General features: G+C 39.1%; 1 protein-coding gene across 6 annotated transcripts in view; it reads left to right on the forward strand.

The window, feature by feature from the left end:
- The window catches only part of pard3bb (par-3 family cell polarity regulator beta b), a 420,195-nt gene that overhangs the window by 235,266 nt on the left and 168,489 nt on the right, over positions 1-16,440 (forward strand). For all 6 annotated transcript variants that reach the window (XM_079821284.1, XM_079821281.1, XM_079821283.1 and 3 more), the window contains exons 15-16: positions 1,252-1,345; positions 1,834-1,922. In XM_079821284.1, the coding sequence (XP_079677410.1) occupies positions 1,252-1,345; positions 1,834-1,922 (183 nt within the window). The remainder of the gene's footprint in view (positions 1-1,251; positions 1,346-1,833; positions 1,923-16,440) is intronic.

The raw sequence follows: 16,440 nt of genomic DNA on the forward strand, positions 1-16,440 counted from the left end.
TTTTCTTCAGCAGGTGGTTTTAAGGATTCTGTGTTGCAAGCAAGAGCCAGGCAACAGAAATGTGTACTCTGTTTAGGCAAATGAGACATTAACCGAGTGCACAATCACTGCATCATCCTGCTAACTGCACTTCCTGTTTCATTTATCTCCTCTACACATTCTGGTGTGCTGTTGGTTTCATCTTTTTAACCTGCTAACACAGTATGTCACATAAACAAATATATACACTCATTAACAATCACTCTCTAACTCGTTTATTTAATTAGTTTTTTTTTTCAGATTAGTAGGTTTATTGGCATTAAATAAATGTACATACATATGTATATGTATATGTATATGTATATGTGACTATAGAAATGTGTAATGTTACACAAGATTTCTATTCCAAATAAATGCTGTTCTTTCTATTCATCAAAGAATCATAAGGAAATATTATGGTTTCTACAAAAATATTAAACAGTAAAAACGGTCAACATTAATAATGATAAGAACCATTATTAATAATTAATCACCAATAATAATTGGGCAGCAAATCATCATATTGGAATGATTTCTAAAGGATCATGTGACACTAAATACTGGAGTAATGATGCTGAATATTCAGCTTTGCATCACATGAATAATTTAAAAATATATATATATATTTAAATAGAAAAGTTATTTTATATCATAATATTTCACAATATTACTGTTTTTACTATACTTTTGATCAAATAAATGACTTATGTTGAAAAAAAAATATTACGAACCTCAAACTTTTGAATGGTATATACTGTAAAATGGAATGCATCAGTGTAGAATAAACAAAAAAAAATATTTTTCAAAGAAATAAACTTATAAATAATAGTAAGTAATATTAAACAAGACTAATTAAGAAGGATAAAGATGAAAAGTAAGACTAAATATGCTAATAATAGTAATAATACACACGTTTAGTTATAGAGCCACAGACAGGCGCACACACTTTCTTACAAGCTTAACCAAGCTTAGAGAAAAATCAAGTCAATCCAAGGCCCCAGTCCCATTATCATAGGAGTGAAAGATCATTAAAGGTGAGTGGATATTGCAGTGTGTTGGAGCTGATAATGGTCTCCATCTCTGTCTGTCTGTCTCAGCGCTCGAACCAGACTGTCACCTCTCTCCACCGCTGGCCTGACCCCAGCAGACCTCTCTTAAATGAGCCCGCATAATATTTCCACAGAGCTCTAATGATTGCTTTTCTCTCCCTATGGTTTGCCCATTCTCTCACAGTTTCAAATGGGGGATACAGTCACATGGAAGAGGGGGATGATGAAGGTTTTGCCAGTAATCCTCATAGACAGGACAGCCTGAAGCTCCAGCAGAGGTAACATGGATTTGCCTTGGACCAAAATTGACAAACGTGTCTCTTTTTACTTGTAGAGGTTGCACCGGCTAGTCGATTCATTTTGACACCACTTGGTCAAGTGGCTTGTGTTTTTGTCTATGCATGGCTCATGGCATACTTTTTCTGTCAACTGCATCCCAGTATAGCTATGTAAACATTAGTTTTGTCCATCAAGCCACAATCCATAATTATTTCAAACCATCCTGAACCTAATCAAATTTTAACTTTACAAGCGAGTGTAGTTTACTATTTTTTTAATTATTACAATGCAAGTATCATACATGGTATGGTGATTGATTTACATAAGGTAAACCCACTGACTACTTTTCTCACTAGTAAACATTTGTAGTTGTGTATCCCTTTTCCTTGTTATAAGCAGTAACTCAATACTGTTGAACTGAGATCCTGAAGAAATGCCTTCTGTGTGTGTGCGTGTGTGTGTGTGTGTGTGTGTGTGTGTGTTCCAGTCTGAGTTCAGGTCTTCATTCAGCTGACACTTCTTTGACTGACGGAGGTCAACAAAATCATGTGAAGTCGTCTAAGAGCATGGATCTGGGTAAGACATTCAAATTATCATGCAATTTCTCCATAGCTTTCCTGTATGCGTTCTCTCCGTCATTTCCTGTCATTTTTATGCTGCCGTATCAATATAAATGACAAAAAGTATATAATTTAGGGGAAACATAGCTTAAGAGAGAATAAAGACACTCTGGAAAAACAAAAATCTTAAAATGAAGGTAACCGATATGTTAATAGGTACAGAACACACACGGTTTCTGCCAGTCTCATGTTAATCTTGTTTACCTGTAGAGTAGTACTGCATCCTTCATATCTCTGGAGATTATTTAGTTTTATCATATTTATAAAAGACAGATACAGTTGTACCGTTTCTTTCTGAAAAACAGCCGAACTCGTGGAGACGTGCAGTGGGCGGAGCTAAAGAGTCACGAACACACACACACTACATCATGGCATTATCCCTGGATAACTTTCGATTCACTAGTGATACTGTATACAGACATTTGATGCAGTTTCACTCACCGCCTGCGTTTTTTTGGAACTGAAATACCCCATCATACGTCCAACTCGTTTTTTCAAATGTTTGGCGATGTTTAGCATGAGAATCCAACTCTTTAACAGAGTCAGAATGCATGCTTTCTGTCTCCCACAGATTTGGGCTACTTTTACACTGTTGCCACGGGTTGTTTATTTTAGTCCGCGGGTTGAATCGACCCCACCCAAGGAATGTGATTGGGCTAGTGTTGTCCGTTATTGAGCTGGTTTACAAACTTGGCAACCCTGATTTTGTCATCTGCCACTTTAAATGCTCGAGCTCTTAAAACAGGATGGATTCTAATTGGCTGTCAATGTTTTTATAGTTCATCACCAGGAAAAAAATCTTTCTGAAAGTGTTTCCAATGATATTGTTTTACTGTGCCGTCATCGTTATAGTTGTGGTGTGGACTCGGCAATTCTTTTATATTTAGAAAGATTTGTAGAACTATATATTTATTGTTATCATTATAGCCATCGTCCTTGGTGTGAATGGAACTTTACTCTGAGTTGGTCGTCCTCTGGTCCTCTCCGTCGGGCCTCTAGTTCCTCGTAGACCGGAGCTGCTCCCTATCTACGAGCCTCAATAAATTACATTTTAAAACATATTCACATAGTAACAGTCATTTTAAATTGTAATAATATTTCACAATATTAGTGTTTTTTTATAAAATCAGGGGAGCCTTGGTGAGCCTAAAAGACGTATTTCAAAGAAATGAAAAAAATCTTACCGACCCCAAACTTTCCAGTGGTATATTCTATATTTTTGAACAAATTTAATTCCATAATGTACCTTTGAGTGGATTTCATATATATACAAACAGTATATATTGAATATTAAGAGGAGTGGAAACCATCCATGTGCTAGCAATCTTCAATGTGAAATGTGGACTGACTGGTCTAAGTGCATGCTGGGGGATGAATCAATGTTCCTCCTCACTGTAACACAATTAATCTCTCGTGTTCCAACATTACCTTGAAAATCTAATCAGCGGCGCTCTATATCTGATACATCAGCCACAGCTACAGACCAAATCTGTGTCACATGATGGCTTTAAAAAAAGAAAGGGGAAAAAAAACAATAGTGAAAGTATTGAAGAGCTCAATATGATGAGGGTAGATGGGGGGCTGCTCTCCGGTGACCGTGGCGACTGTAGCTATGGTGGGCGGCACAATGGCCAGTCTGAGCGAGCCCCGTGGTCCAATTCAACTATGAATAAAAAACCCAGTGTAATTTGGTTCCAAGTGCTGGATATGAAATTGGATCGTCTTTGATACGAGCGCTAGGATATTAATAATACATAACCAATAAAGAGAGCCCCCTTTAGTTCATGAATAATAGAAAGTTTGAATAGTTTTTTAATTGAAATTTTTTGGTGTATGCTCATATTCACCTGGGCGTAGGCACATTTAAAAGGAAAAAAATCGAGTGAATTATGCCACCGGCCTTCTCTCTGGATTCCCTTGGAAGCATGAATAGCCATGAGGATATAAACCTGTAGGCTAGATTTAGGTTTACGGCTGCTGTAATGGCTTTGTTTTGATTACTGTGCATGCGCTGATATGACTGCTTTAGTGGCGATTTGTTTTCCTGACCGGTTGGCAGGCCAGTAACTTTATTAATGAAGAGTGCAGAAAGTACACCAAGTGTTGATGGGGTTATAAAGTAAATTGTGCCGGTTTACATCGTCCATTGAGGATTCAATAACTGATTTGGAGTGGCTAAGCGGTTGGATGATTCTCACAAAACCTACAAAGAACAAATCAATTTAGAAAATAAACTAAATAAATAATTAATCCTTTATGTATGTGTGTATAAATATATGTATGTATATTATACACATACACATACATAAAGAAAGTGAAGCCTATTTTAGGGACTAAAAAACTAAAACTTTTTTCCCCATAAAATAAGAAAATATTTTATTACTGTATTTCCTTAATTGTAATACTGAAAAAATAAGTACTACAGCAATGAGAATGTAATAAGAATCAGCACTGATTTAACTTATTTTATTTAAATTTTTATTTTATTTTACTTTACTTTATTTTTTGTTTTATTTTATTTTTTTATTTTTTTATTTTATTAATTTTTTTATTTATCCTGGAGAATTTTAACCCAGACATGGTTTTTGAGAGGTTTAACAAACGTGTGCATCACAAGTGCTTTTTTTTTTTTTGCAGTGTGTGCTCTTGTTGGTGACCATAACTTTGATTTGAACACCAGTTTGTAAAATTTCCAGATCATGTCCCACCCCATATTCTTCTCTCTATTCTACCTACAGTATTAATGTTGTCTAAAAAGTAGGGATGCACGATATACATTTTTTTTACCGATACGATAACCGATAATTAAGTCCTTCTCATGGCCGATACCGATAACGATAACCAATAAGTTCATATTTTTATATTATCATTTCCATATTATCTGCAGTTCGTGCACCCAGGAGAATAGAAAATATAAGATGCACTGATGAAAATGATATTTTAGTAGCTCTGGCCTAACTATAATGGTAAATATCAGTCCTAATTCTTCAAATGTTTTTATTTATTGTGTAAGGCACCACAATACTTAGTAACAGAAAGGATGTAACTATGACAGGATTATGGTTTATCTGCACTTAACTCATTAACAACAAATTTATATTTAAGTATGTCATGCATAAAAACTGCATATTAACCTTTAGTGCATAAGGATGAGGATACATAATACATCAAATACATGAATAAAATGCATTGCCATTTCATTTGTCAACCAAAAAAAAGTGCATCCTCAACCAAAGGGCATAGGGCATTGTTGAGATTTCTCTGAAATTATATGGTTTAACAAAAGAAATATGAGGGATGAGGAAGGTATCTTTAAGTGTTTTTCAAATACATAATAGATCAAATGCATTGGTCATTAAGGACTATTAAATCCATAATTTTGTCCAGTACTGTCTCTGGAAAACTTTTTACATGTTCAAATGCCAGTTGAATGGGGATCGTCGCTCCGTGTTTTAGACCGGCTACACACTGCAAGCGTGGCAGTGTCTCAACTGCATGGCGTGTCCGTTTTTATTTTGGCTCTTATGTGACGCGCATATCAGCGTGTTGGAAGCGTTTCCAGGCAAAATTGAATAGGAAAAGCTGTTTATATGTCTTTTGACACAAATACATATTAATAAATGACAGTGTGATGTTTTAAAGTCTCTAGGTTTTCACATAAATGCAGATGTCATTGTCATTTAAAAAAAAGAGATTGATTTTCAAATATTGCACCTGTCAATCCAGAACGACATATTCTGTAGCCTATAGTTTGCTGTCAATACTGCCGACGTTGTCTATATTTATGTTTAACATGAAGGCCTTTCTGGTGTGCAAAGACATAGAAAATGCCACACCACGCGTGTCGCATGAAAAATAGGCGTCGGTTTTATTTCTAGAATGCACGCGTTTTAGGCACGGCTCGAGCCGCGCATGTCACGCAGGCAGTATGCAAGCTCTAACTTGTTAACATGGGAGCCGAAATAAAAACGTACACACCAGGCAGCTGAGATGCTCACGCCACGCTTGCAGTGTGTAGCCGGCCCCTTTAATACAGCTTTGCCGCGATGACGCCCTTTCAAGTGAGATATAAGATTTGTTGTATTAAAACTTGACGCCTTTTTTCCTCCTTGTTGAACATGCTTTGCAAATAGCAATAGCACTGTCCTCCGCTGCCACAGAGAAAAACTTCCAGACCGGCGAAGACATGTTCACAGATGATGACTCATTCGTGAGCTGCGCGACACATTCGCTTACACTCTGAAAGCAGACGAATCTCGGGGTGTGTCTCAATCAGCTAGTTCAGTAGTCAGGGCACTGATCAGGGCATCAGACAATGAGTTCTGATCAGTGCCCTGACTACTGAACTAGCTGATTGAGACACACCCTCGGATAAATCAGACTGATTGACTGATTTACCACCAAGCGTACTTTATCGGATGTAGTTATCGGATTTCTTTTATTTATCGGAGCAATAAAAATGACGTCATTTTCACCCATATCGCCCGATCATTTATCAGTCCGATAAATATCGTGCATCCCTACTAAAAAGTAAAAAGATGAGAGGCTAGCTTTGACACCCAAACCTGCAGCATTTATTCTGGGGGCTCTGCAGCGCTCTGTGGAGCAGTTTAATGGTGTCCATTGGTTTGTGTCTTAGCAAGGGGATTTTTTTGCAGTGAGCCGCAGGAGAGAACGATGACAGACTTCTCCCACCTTTCCTCCCTCAGGACGGAGACAGGAAAGAAAAGGAGTAATGAGAGTGAGAGAGGAGATTATAGAGGTGCTGGAGGTGCAGATGAGAAGAGAGAGACGTTGTGAGAGAGGAAAGAGGGTCCATTGGATGACTGCCTCTGAGGAATGGAGGTTCACTAAAACAGAAATGAGATAGCCGCTTTTGCAAGTCATTTTCTGTACTGGTGTGATGGGTGCAATGGCTCTAAAAATTGAATGCTCACCATGAGAATTAAACAATGCAGCACATTTCCACACATTAGCTAAGGATGACCCTATTAGATCGGTTTTTTTTCCATAACACACTGAATGAGAAATATTTCACACTCTTAAAATGCTGGATGCAGCAGAATTTCAATTGCACTTCATTAGTTTTCCATATTTGGTTCTCGCAAAGTAATGTTTCGGTGGCAGCAGTCGACTATGCCAACAATTGATTGGCTTTCATTATCATGATGGTGTAAGTGTGTGTGTTTCTTCTTTTCTCCAATAGACACACTCCAAAAGACTTTCCTCATTCAAAACAACCCTTTTAGCTAGTGTCTATGTGTCTTCATGGAGGAACATAATGGATGTTGAGCTATTTTTATCTCTCTGACCTCATCTTGACACTCATCTGGAATCATAGGTTTCAATCATAGGTGTCAATTGGCCATGGGTGACTTTGTCACGACCGCTTTATAAAATTAAGCATTTCTAAATAGAAAAGATATTAATTGAATGTTCTGATGTTGATTTCTAAAATCCCAACATCAGTTTGTTTATGTATGTTTTGCTTTGGTGGACGTGTGAGCATTTTTGTTATTTATTCGTATAGTTCCTGTCTTGCTGTAAATCTACTTCGAAACAAATTGAATCAAGAACTTATGAATCTGTATCGAATCAGGAAACCATTGCTGATTCCAAACCCTATTACTTAAATGCTAATATATTTGATCATTCAATAGACAAAAACGCAAAGAAATAGCTCAGTCTGAATAACCGCTGCAGTGAGTGAACTCTGTAAATTAGGCACTAGCATAACTGTGTTTCGCATAAACCTAATACTAGCCTCTCCAGAGAAAATGCTTCATCCCCATGTTCTCGCACAATTGCACTTCAAGATGAATACTTGCACTCAGAGTCCTTTATTCCTGGCTTCTTTTGATCAGAAACTGTCCTAAATGCTCGTCTTTCATCTTCGTGTGGAGGTCCAAGGCCAAAGTGTGTTATTCTCCTGAGCTTTTGTTCTCACCAGCAGAGCAGGAATACATTTGCTCGATGAGTGTGTGTCTATCCTGAGAAGCATTATTCAATGACCTATTTTGTATTGTTTTACCCCTCTCCCTGGAATCAGAATTAGATTTGTAATGCTGGAAAACACTATTATCCGCATTCTGTTTTAGGAACGAAACGAACAGAAAAACAGGAAATAATTGTTTATAAATGATGGACATTGAACAATGACGGTACAGTTCTCAATCATAATTCAGGTGTTTTGCTTGTTTCATACTCTTTGGTTAGACAACAGGCAGTCTTTATTTTCACCGTCATATTTTATTAGTGGCATTTGCTGCATTTTATTGATGGCTCGGGTTTCTATTTCTGCTGTTGTCCCGGTAGATCCACCCACTGAAATCCTATTGGTCTAAAATCAATGGCGGCTGGTGCTAAAAACTTTTTGGGGCACAAACAAACCGACTTAGTTACGCAGGACTGGATGTAATTGTTAAATAACCATTTAACAAGTGATAAAATAATGTATCATTACTGCTTAGCTAAAATATTTAAAGCATGCCATAAGGTAGGGCTAGGCGATTATGGCCAGAAAATCATATCTCTGTGCAAAATAGGCCTATGTGCAAAAAAGGGGTCAAAACACATTACATTCTAACATTGTAACATTGCAATCTAGAAACAAAATAATGTTTTTTTTTATTGTATTATTTATTTAAGAAGTTAAATTCACTCCACGTCCCCCCGATTGCCTCATAGACAGTAAAAGATTGCCTACGAGCTTCTCCTCGGGTCTATTTGGTAATTTGCTCAACAGCGCGACACAGTCGCGTGGTTATGACGCAACCGTTAGCCTATATTTTACAAAAACAGCTTCAATGGGGCGATAGTGTAAGATACAAGGTAATGGAGCCTTTTATACATTGTCGTGTTTGTTTAGAAATAAACAATGGACGAATGTTTTTCGAGTCTTTAAACGCCTCAGATGTAAAGATATTCACTGTCAAAGTGAGGCCAAAATGAATGGGAGTCAATGGGATGCTAACAACAGGTGATGGCTTGGTTAGCAATGACCGCGCCTATGGGTGGTACGCTTTCCGGGGGCTGGGCTACCCCCTTGGTCCCTACATGCAAACCGAAGCATTGAGAACTTTGTAAGTGTAAAAACAGTTTAATAAGAAGATACTTTATAAAGACAGAACATTAAAGGGGGGGGGGGGGGGGACACTCAGTTTCAGTCAGTCTCATGTCAATCTTGAGTACCTATAGAGTAGCATTGCATCCTGCATATCTCCGAAAAGTCTTTATTTTTATTATAATTATAAAAGGAAGATGCGCTGTTCCGAGTCTTTCCGAAAAAAGCTGTGCGGCTGGGGGCGTATCGTGTGGGCGGAGCTAAAGAATGTCGAGCGCGCGCCGCTGTTACTGTGTTGAGTGCGTCTGAAAGCTGCGTCATCCCTAAAAGCGGGAAAAAACTTTATTCAACATAAAAAATGGCTTTTAATCAGATACAGCCATACATCTATGATCCGGAATCAGACCCAGAGGCTGAAGTTGAACAGGAGCAGCAGCAAAAACGACTAGAGCAGGACATCTCTATGTGGTATAAGTTACACTAACTATATAATATGCTTAGCGGCTTGTGTTATTTACACATTTATACTTTAATTATATCGTGTGTGTGTGTGTGTGTGTGTGTGTGTGTGTGTGTGTGTGTGTGTGTGTGTGTGTGTGTGTGTGTGTGTGTGTGTGTGTGTGTGTGTGTGTGTGTGTGTGTGTGTGTGTGTGTGTGTGTGTGTGTGTGTGTGTGTGTGTGTGTGTGTTTACGCGTGGTTTGTGTAGACATGATTTTATAGTAAGCGGACTGGTTTTGCGCGTCAGGCTAGTGTTTACATAGAAAGACATGGAATAGTAGCGCATTTGAATGAAGAAGCGCGCTTATTTAGTTCAAAATATTTCCCCATTCTTTGTGTATTGTTGTTTGGAGTGCTTTTACAATACACAAACATACACATATAGTGGCCAGCTAAACAAATGTACACACTATACATCGCATGCTCCATTGATCAATACGTGGTCATGTTTGGGCTACTTGATGGGCATAGGCCAAAAAACAGACATTTGAAGCAGTCTTACTCACTGCCTGCGGTTCCAACGTTGGGACCTTTATTGTTGGGACCGCTCCATCCTTCAGTATTAGGCGATTTACAAATCCGGAAAAGCAAATTCCATCCACTTTTGCCTTAACGCGGGGTTATTTGGCTACGAGCCAGCGCTTTGATGGGCGTAGCCTATTGCTTTCACGCGCTCTCTCTCTCTCTCTCGCGCGCGCGCGCTCTTCCGGTAGAATTGTCCGTACGGCCCATACAAGGAAATTCCGCCCTGTTGACGTCAAGCGGACCCATGATCGAAAAAAACTTTCCGAAACTTATGACTAACAGGAAGTACTAATTTTGGCAAAGAAATACTCCCATCAAAGTCCACCTTAGCTTTTGAAACTGTGTCCATGTTTAGCATGGGAATCCAAGTCTTTAACAGTGCAAAAAGATCAGTATGCATGAAACAGCATTTCACCCCCCCTTTAAGTGTATACAGACAGGAGCCATCTTGGAAAACAGCCTCGACAAGTCGAGCCACGAACGCTGTGCTAAGCTGCGACAATTCCTATCAAACAGCTCACTTAGCACAGCGTTCGTGGCTCGACTTGTCGAGGCTGTTTTCCAAGATGGCTCCTGTCTGTATACGCGTAATGTACTGTCTTTATAAAGTATCTTCTTATTAAACAGTTTTTACACTTACAAAGTTACAATAACAAATATTCAACAATAAATGTTTTAGCAGAATGTATATTTTCCGTCTGTTTGGCACGCTCGTTCACGGAAGATTGTGCTTGCAGAAGGCACGTCCACTCCTGACCGCAAAATGGAAATATTTGCTTAACTTTCTAACATTTACAGACAAAGAATATGTCTGGGAAATGCAAGTTATGCACAGAGGAAATGATTGGATGTCACTTCAGCTTAAAGATTATTAATAGAGATATGTTTCTTCCCACCATTCGCTGCACAAGTTAAGGTTACGCATGATGACGAAAACACGTTAGTGCTAGCCCTCCCGGAACCCAAAGAGTTGAATTGCAGTGCCTGCAGTTTGAAAAAAACTGTTTGGAAGTCTAAGAGAATACACTGGGCGTTTCTCGGCCAGAACGAAATCGCCCAAAAAGAGGTGGTACTCCACAGAACATGACTTGACGCTGATTGGACTATATATCCAGAGGCAGAACAAGCAGTCTAGAACAGTGACAGCTTGCATAACTCTTTGGTTGAATCTGATTGAAAAAATCTGTCCCTTTTGTGATGCATCACCCTAATGAATCCCACTTATATATCTCATCCCACACCATTTGTGTTACGGACATGAATGATTCTTAAAGGGATAGTTCCAGAACACCTTAGCAACCACATAGCATTAGCCAGGCAGCAATGTGGAAGTCAATTTTACACTAGCAAAAAAAAAAAATCTTCTGAAAAGTAAAAAACAGACTTTTCAATATCAACGCAGTTATTCAACTGAATCAGCATTAATCTTAGTTGATATATATATATATGTGTGTGTGTGTGTGTGTGTGTGTGTGTGTGTGTGTGTGTGTGTGTGTGTGTGTGTGTGTGTGTGTGTGTGTGTGTGTGTGTGTGTGTGTGTGTGTGTGTGTGTGTGTGTGTGTGTGTGTGTGTGTGTGTGTGTGTGTGTAAGTGTAAGTGTAAGTGTAAGTGTATCTTAATGCTTCTGAATCAATATCCTTTCCATGCTTTTCCATGCAATTAAGCTCTTTTGGCTCTGAGAGACAGAAACATTTCAGTCAAAAATGTAATTTGTGTGAAAACTTTTGTGGGACGTGACATTGGTTTCTGTAAGCTGATTGGCTAAAGCTCCCTGCACATCATTGTAGTCAGGACAAAAGATAAGCCAATTTTTCCACACAATAGCACATTGTTTCAAACCCAGAATCGCTGGTGCCAGCCAACACACACAACGTCAAGTTACAGTTGCTGCAGAGTCAATAAGCGTTCGCACATTTGAAACAGAAAATTATGAAATAATTATCCCTCCACCCCATTCTGATTGATTTGCCACAATTTGCTTTTGTTCTTCTTGTATGCCTAAATCCTTTCCTTTCACTGTGAACCCGATGCATCCAAATCTCTGAGCGCATCTAGTATATGAAGTTTGTTTATCTTTATGTCTGTTTGTTTGTGTATCTGCACAAGCAGTTTTTAAGCTAGCTTTTTGTAAGCTTGTGCAATCTATCATCACATGACGGATCACAGCCCGCTGAGAACCGTATTTGGCCTTCTATCTCTCGTCTGCTGGGAAAAATTGACCTCATGAAAAATGAATAGGATTATTTAAAAGAGATTGCAGTGTAATGAAAACCTATTACTGTGTGCTAGGCCGCTGCTAGCTCGTCTGCGTTTGCCTCTCTCCCTTCAAATCCTTTTTTTGTGGATTACCCGTGCCTCTGCCGCTATCGTTTGCCTCAATTTAACATCATATCATATTTGTCACTGGGCCCAAACCCCAATAGCCCATGCTCTCAATAATTACTGTAAATCTCTGCCAATTTCCTGCCCCTGTATTTGTATTTGCACGCGTACACTAGCCACTTCTGGGGTAGCAGAGTTGGAACAGAAACTAGTCGGCTAATGTAAACCATGCATGCTCTCCAAAGCCAGCTTGTCTCTTTCTCTCCCTCTTTTAAGGATTTGGGTGGATTTTTAGGGTGTTGGAGTCTCATTTATGATTTAATTTCAATTTAATGTTAGTTGGAGTTGAATGTGTGGAGTTTTATGTTGGCTCTAAACCTGGCAGAATGTGAACAGTGCTGATGCTAGATTGACTGCACAGATATCTGTCTTGGTTTTAAATGGGGATTGTGGTTAGAACTTGAGAGCAAAAGTTATTAGCAACAGGACAGACTCTCGCTCTCTCTCTCTCTCTCTCTCTCTCTCTCTCTGCCCTGTGGTAATACTTGAAATGAATAGCATGCCCTGTGGTTGTGCGGTTTTACTTTGTTTACAATTGTGTGGAAAAAAGAGTGTACAGTGCTTTTTTCTCCTGATGTAAGCAATCTTCACTCCCTCCAGGTGTGTGGAAAGAGCAAATGCTGCCCACACGCATGTACACGTATGCATAAACCCTACACGCACATACACATATTCAACTCTTGCATCTGAGATATACAGCTGTAGCAGTAGAAGCAGACATATCAGTAGAGCATGTTTTTTTTAATTATCGTTTTGTTTTGCTCACTGTGGAATCATGAAGGCATTCAAGAACATCATCATGTCATCATGTTGTTTTAGGGAAAAAAGGAACTGTTCTGAATAAGATCCGTTCCCAATCTTAATTACCACCAGCGATTAAAATGTAACCTGAGTGAGGAGGCCTACTTAATCCCAGAGTGCATCTGTCTCCCTCCATGTTAGATGAAAGCAGCATGTATGCTTTGTCAGAAGTCAGGTAATGAATGCACTCTCACTTGCTTTGAATCAGAGTGAACTTACACACTCATGCCCACAGCTGTGTCCGGTCTGACTCCAATGCCCTGCTGATAGACTTGTTCCGTTGTGCTTGTGTCTGATGGATTGGCCCCTGAGGGCCGTGTGTAGACCCCTGTAGAGAGCATGCAGGCCATGTGGGTCTGGAGAGCAGAGAGAGTGATGTGCGTAGGGGGAAACCGAAGGGTTTCATACATAACATCTTGATTCTTTCACTCCACCATGTGTACTGCCTGAAGCTCCGCTTGAATGGTGATAAAACTCCTTTAAAGAAAATCCATTACAGTCTTTGACTAGGAGGTCTCACTGACATAGTGAAACTTTGTAAACCAGTGAACATTTAGTTTATTCTAGTGTAATTTTGAATGGATGTCAGGTTGCAAGTGAATCTTTCTAGCCATCATTATTGGGTCTGATCTAGGAGTGAGTGGCATGCATGGCATGCTTTCTAGGTAGGCAGCTCACTAGATGGAGACCGTCCAAGTGGACCATACGTGTGTGTGTATGTGTGGCTCATGAGATAATGGAACATGTTTCCACCAGATGCTCACTACCTCCTGATGTGTACTCTCTTCATCCCTCACTGCTTCTCTCCACACCCTCCCACTCTTCCTCTATAGTGTGACCTTCACCTCTGCGCTGAGCACTGTTACAGTGAAATGAGTGAGATGATATTGAGCCTGGGGACTTTCCGCTCTCATCTTTCTTTCTCACTCTATCCTCGTTCAGACTGATGTGGGTCTCTCCTGGACTGTATTTTGGGAGAGCATCACTTTCATATGAGTCTCCCACAGAGAACACATGTGACCTCTGACCTGTTAAGAAGCTATAAGCTGTGTTTCATTCAAAGTCGGATGTGGGGCATTCCTACTTGATATCAGCTTCCGACTGTAAAATGTTCCACCGTCGGTAGTGTGCAGGATGACATAAAACAGAAGAGCGGTGCTAACATTTGTTTTGCAGGTGTACAAGTTTCCATTAAGAAGGCTATTTAATGTGTTTTTGCACCTATTTTATTGTTAATGTTCATTAATTTATATTCCTCTCGAAATCTGCTATAGCAAACTATGTACTGTTTGATTGGTCAGTTTTGAATTGAAGAAAAGAAGTCATCATTATAATTGAAGAGGGACCTTTGGGATGCTGGTTTCTCTTTGGAAAAACTCTAGTTAAAGAAGAGTACTACTATAACTGGTCCAACTCAACCTGCTCCAAGTGGGATTCGAACCAGGTTCTCCGGCATGCGAGGCGGGCATGCTAACAAACCTATGCTCTTACTGACCTACGTCCGTTACACTACAACCAACCAATGTTACTGTTAAGTTTGGTACAACAGTTAGTAAATGTAATTTTAACATTTACAAGAAATGTTGAATGATGTAATTTTGTAGGCCAACTGAGAAGTTGGCATCACTCTGCTTTCTTCGGGGGGGGGGGAAGCCATTAGGATTTTTCCATTGGCTTCTGGATTATTACAGAAAATAAGTTCTGTGACAAACAAGTTTATGATTCTTAAAAGTTTTGTTCATCATGATGGTCTTCACATATGAACACAACTTTTAAGAATGTTGAAGCCTACATATAATCGCCAGAAGTAAATAAAAAAAGAAGCTAAAATTAGGCTATAAATGAACTACACAACAATCAACACACAACTTCTATATCTTTCGATTTATGTTTAAAATATGAAAGATGGAAAGTTTCAGTTAGAATAGTTTACAAGATTGCAGGTATAAATGCAACCAGGGGCCAGTTGCATAAACATAGCCTATAAGTTAAGACACTGTCTGAAAAACTAGTCTGACCAACTATCAGTTACTCAAGGCTTATCAGTCTTATTTTTTGGATACAAATTAGACAAAACTACCTTTTTATATCAACTTAAAGTTATGACTGGTGTTGAAAAGAAAAATAGATAACTAACCGGCGGTCACTGGCAATAAAAGCTGACTAGTGAGTAGATGAATTTACCTGTTTGCGGTGATGATGTTTGATGTCCCAGACAACCTCTGTAGTCTCATTTAGCCACTTGTTAGCAACCACCTTTTTCAAGACACATTAAAGCTTTAATAAATCAGGAGTGGGGTATTACTGATGTATTTTATATTGTAGAATAAAGCATGAAAAAAAATATCTTCAAGTGCTTGCAAAGTGTTATGTTTTGTTATTTACATTATGTTAGTAAAAGATGATGAGAAACATTTTTAAATATTCTTGAATAGAGTATATTTGCAATACATGACATGCTCTTTTTAAGTCAGTGTTTTTCATGTAGTCAGATTGTTAAGTCAGATTTTGGTCAGAGCCTCCAAGTGGGAAGGCTGACATCAAGTGATGCTCTATTACTTTCCAAGTAGTAGGTTGTAATTTCAGACTTTCCGAGTTGAATTTAATACAGTTTACATGCCTGCCTGTTGAATATGTCACCACAGTCTACATTGGCCTCTTGTTTTGTGGATTTCTCAAGCTTCCTTGCCCCGTATGTGTGTCTGCTGTTGTCTTTCGGTGTGAGTTGTCCCTTTAGCGTAAAATCCAAGCGTTGAGTATTGACTCTCTTTTGGCATGTGCAATTTTTCTGTAGAGAAACTGTAGTAAAAAGGGATTGGTGATACGTTTAATAAACCAATCCATTTTGTGGATGTTTTACTGATGCCCAGACTAATGTTTATTGACAAGATGTGAAGGCTTTGCTGACTAGGTGGGTTTGGTAAAGCTTGGCTCTGGGAAAAGGCCCCAATGCGTCTTTATGAGCTTTGACATATTTAATTAGCAGGATGGTCTTAAGAGCCCCTCGCTCTGGGCTTTTAATCTCCCTAAAACCTCCTCGGCACTGGGTTCCCATTCTCTTTCCTGCTTTCTCTCACGTTGAGCTCTCTCTCCCCATCACTCCACATATTCCTCCCTCTCTTGGCAGCCATGGTCCCACCCACACGTGATTCCTAGCCTCAGAATCCAATTCCCATCAAAATTGTGTTACACCTCCTGCTCCGA

The sequence above is a fragment of the Gobio gobio genome, assembly GCF_949357685.1.
Source record: "Gobio gobio genome assembly, chromosome: 7".
Taxonomy (NCBI): domain Eukaryota; kingdom Metazoa; phylum Chordata; class Actinopteri; order Cypriniformes; family Gobionidae; genus Gobio; species Gobio gobio.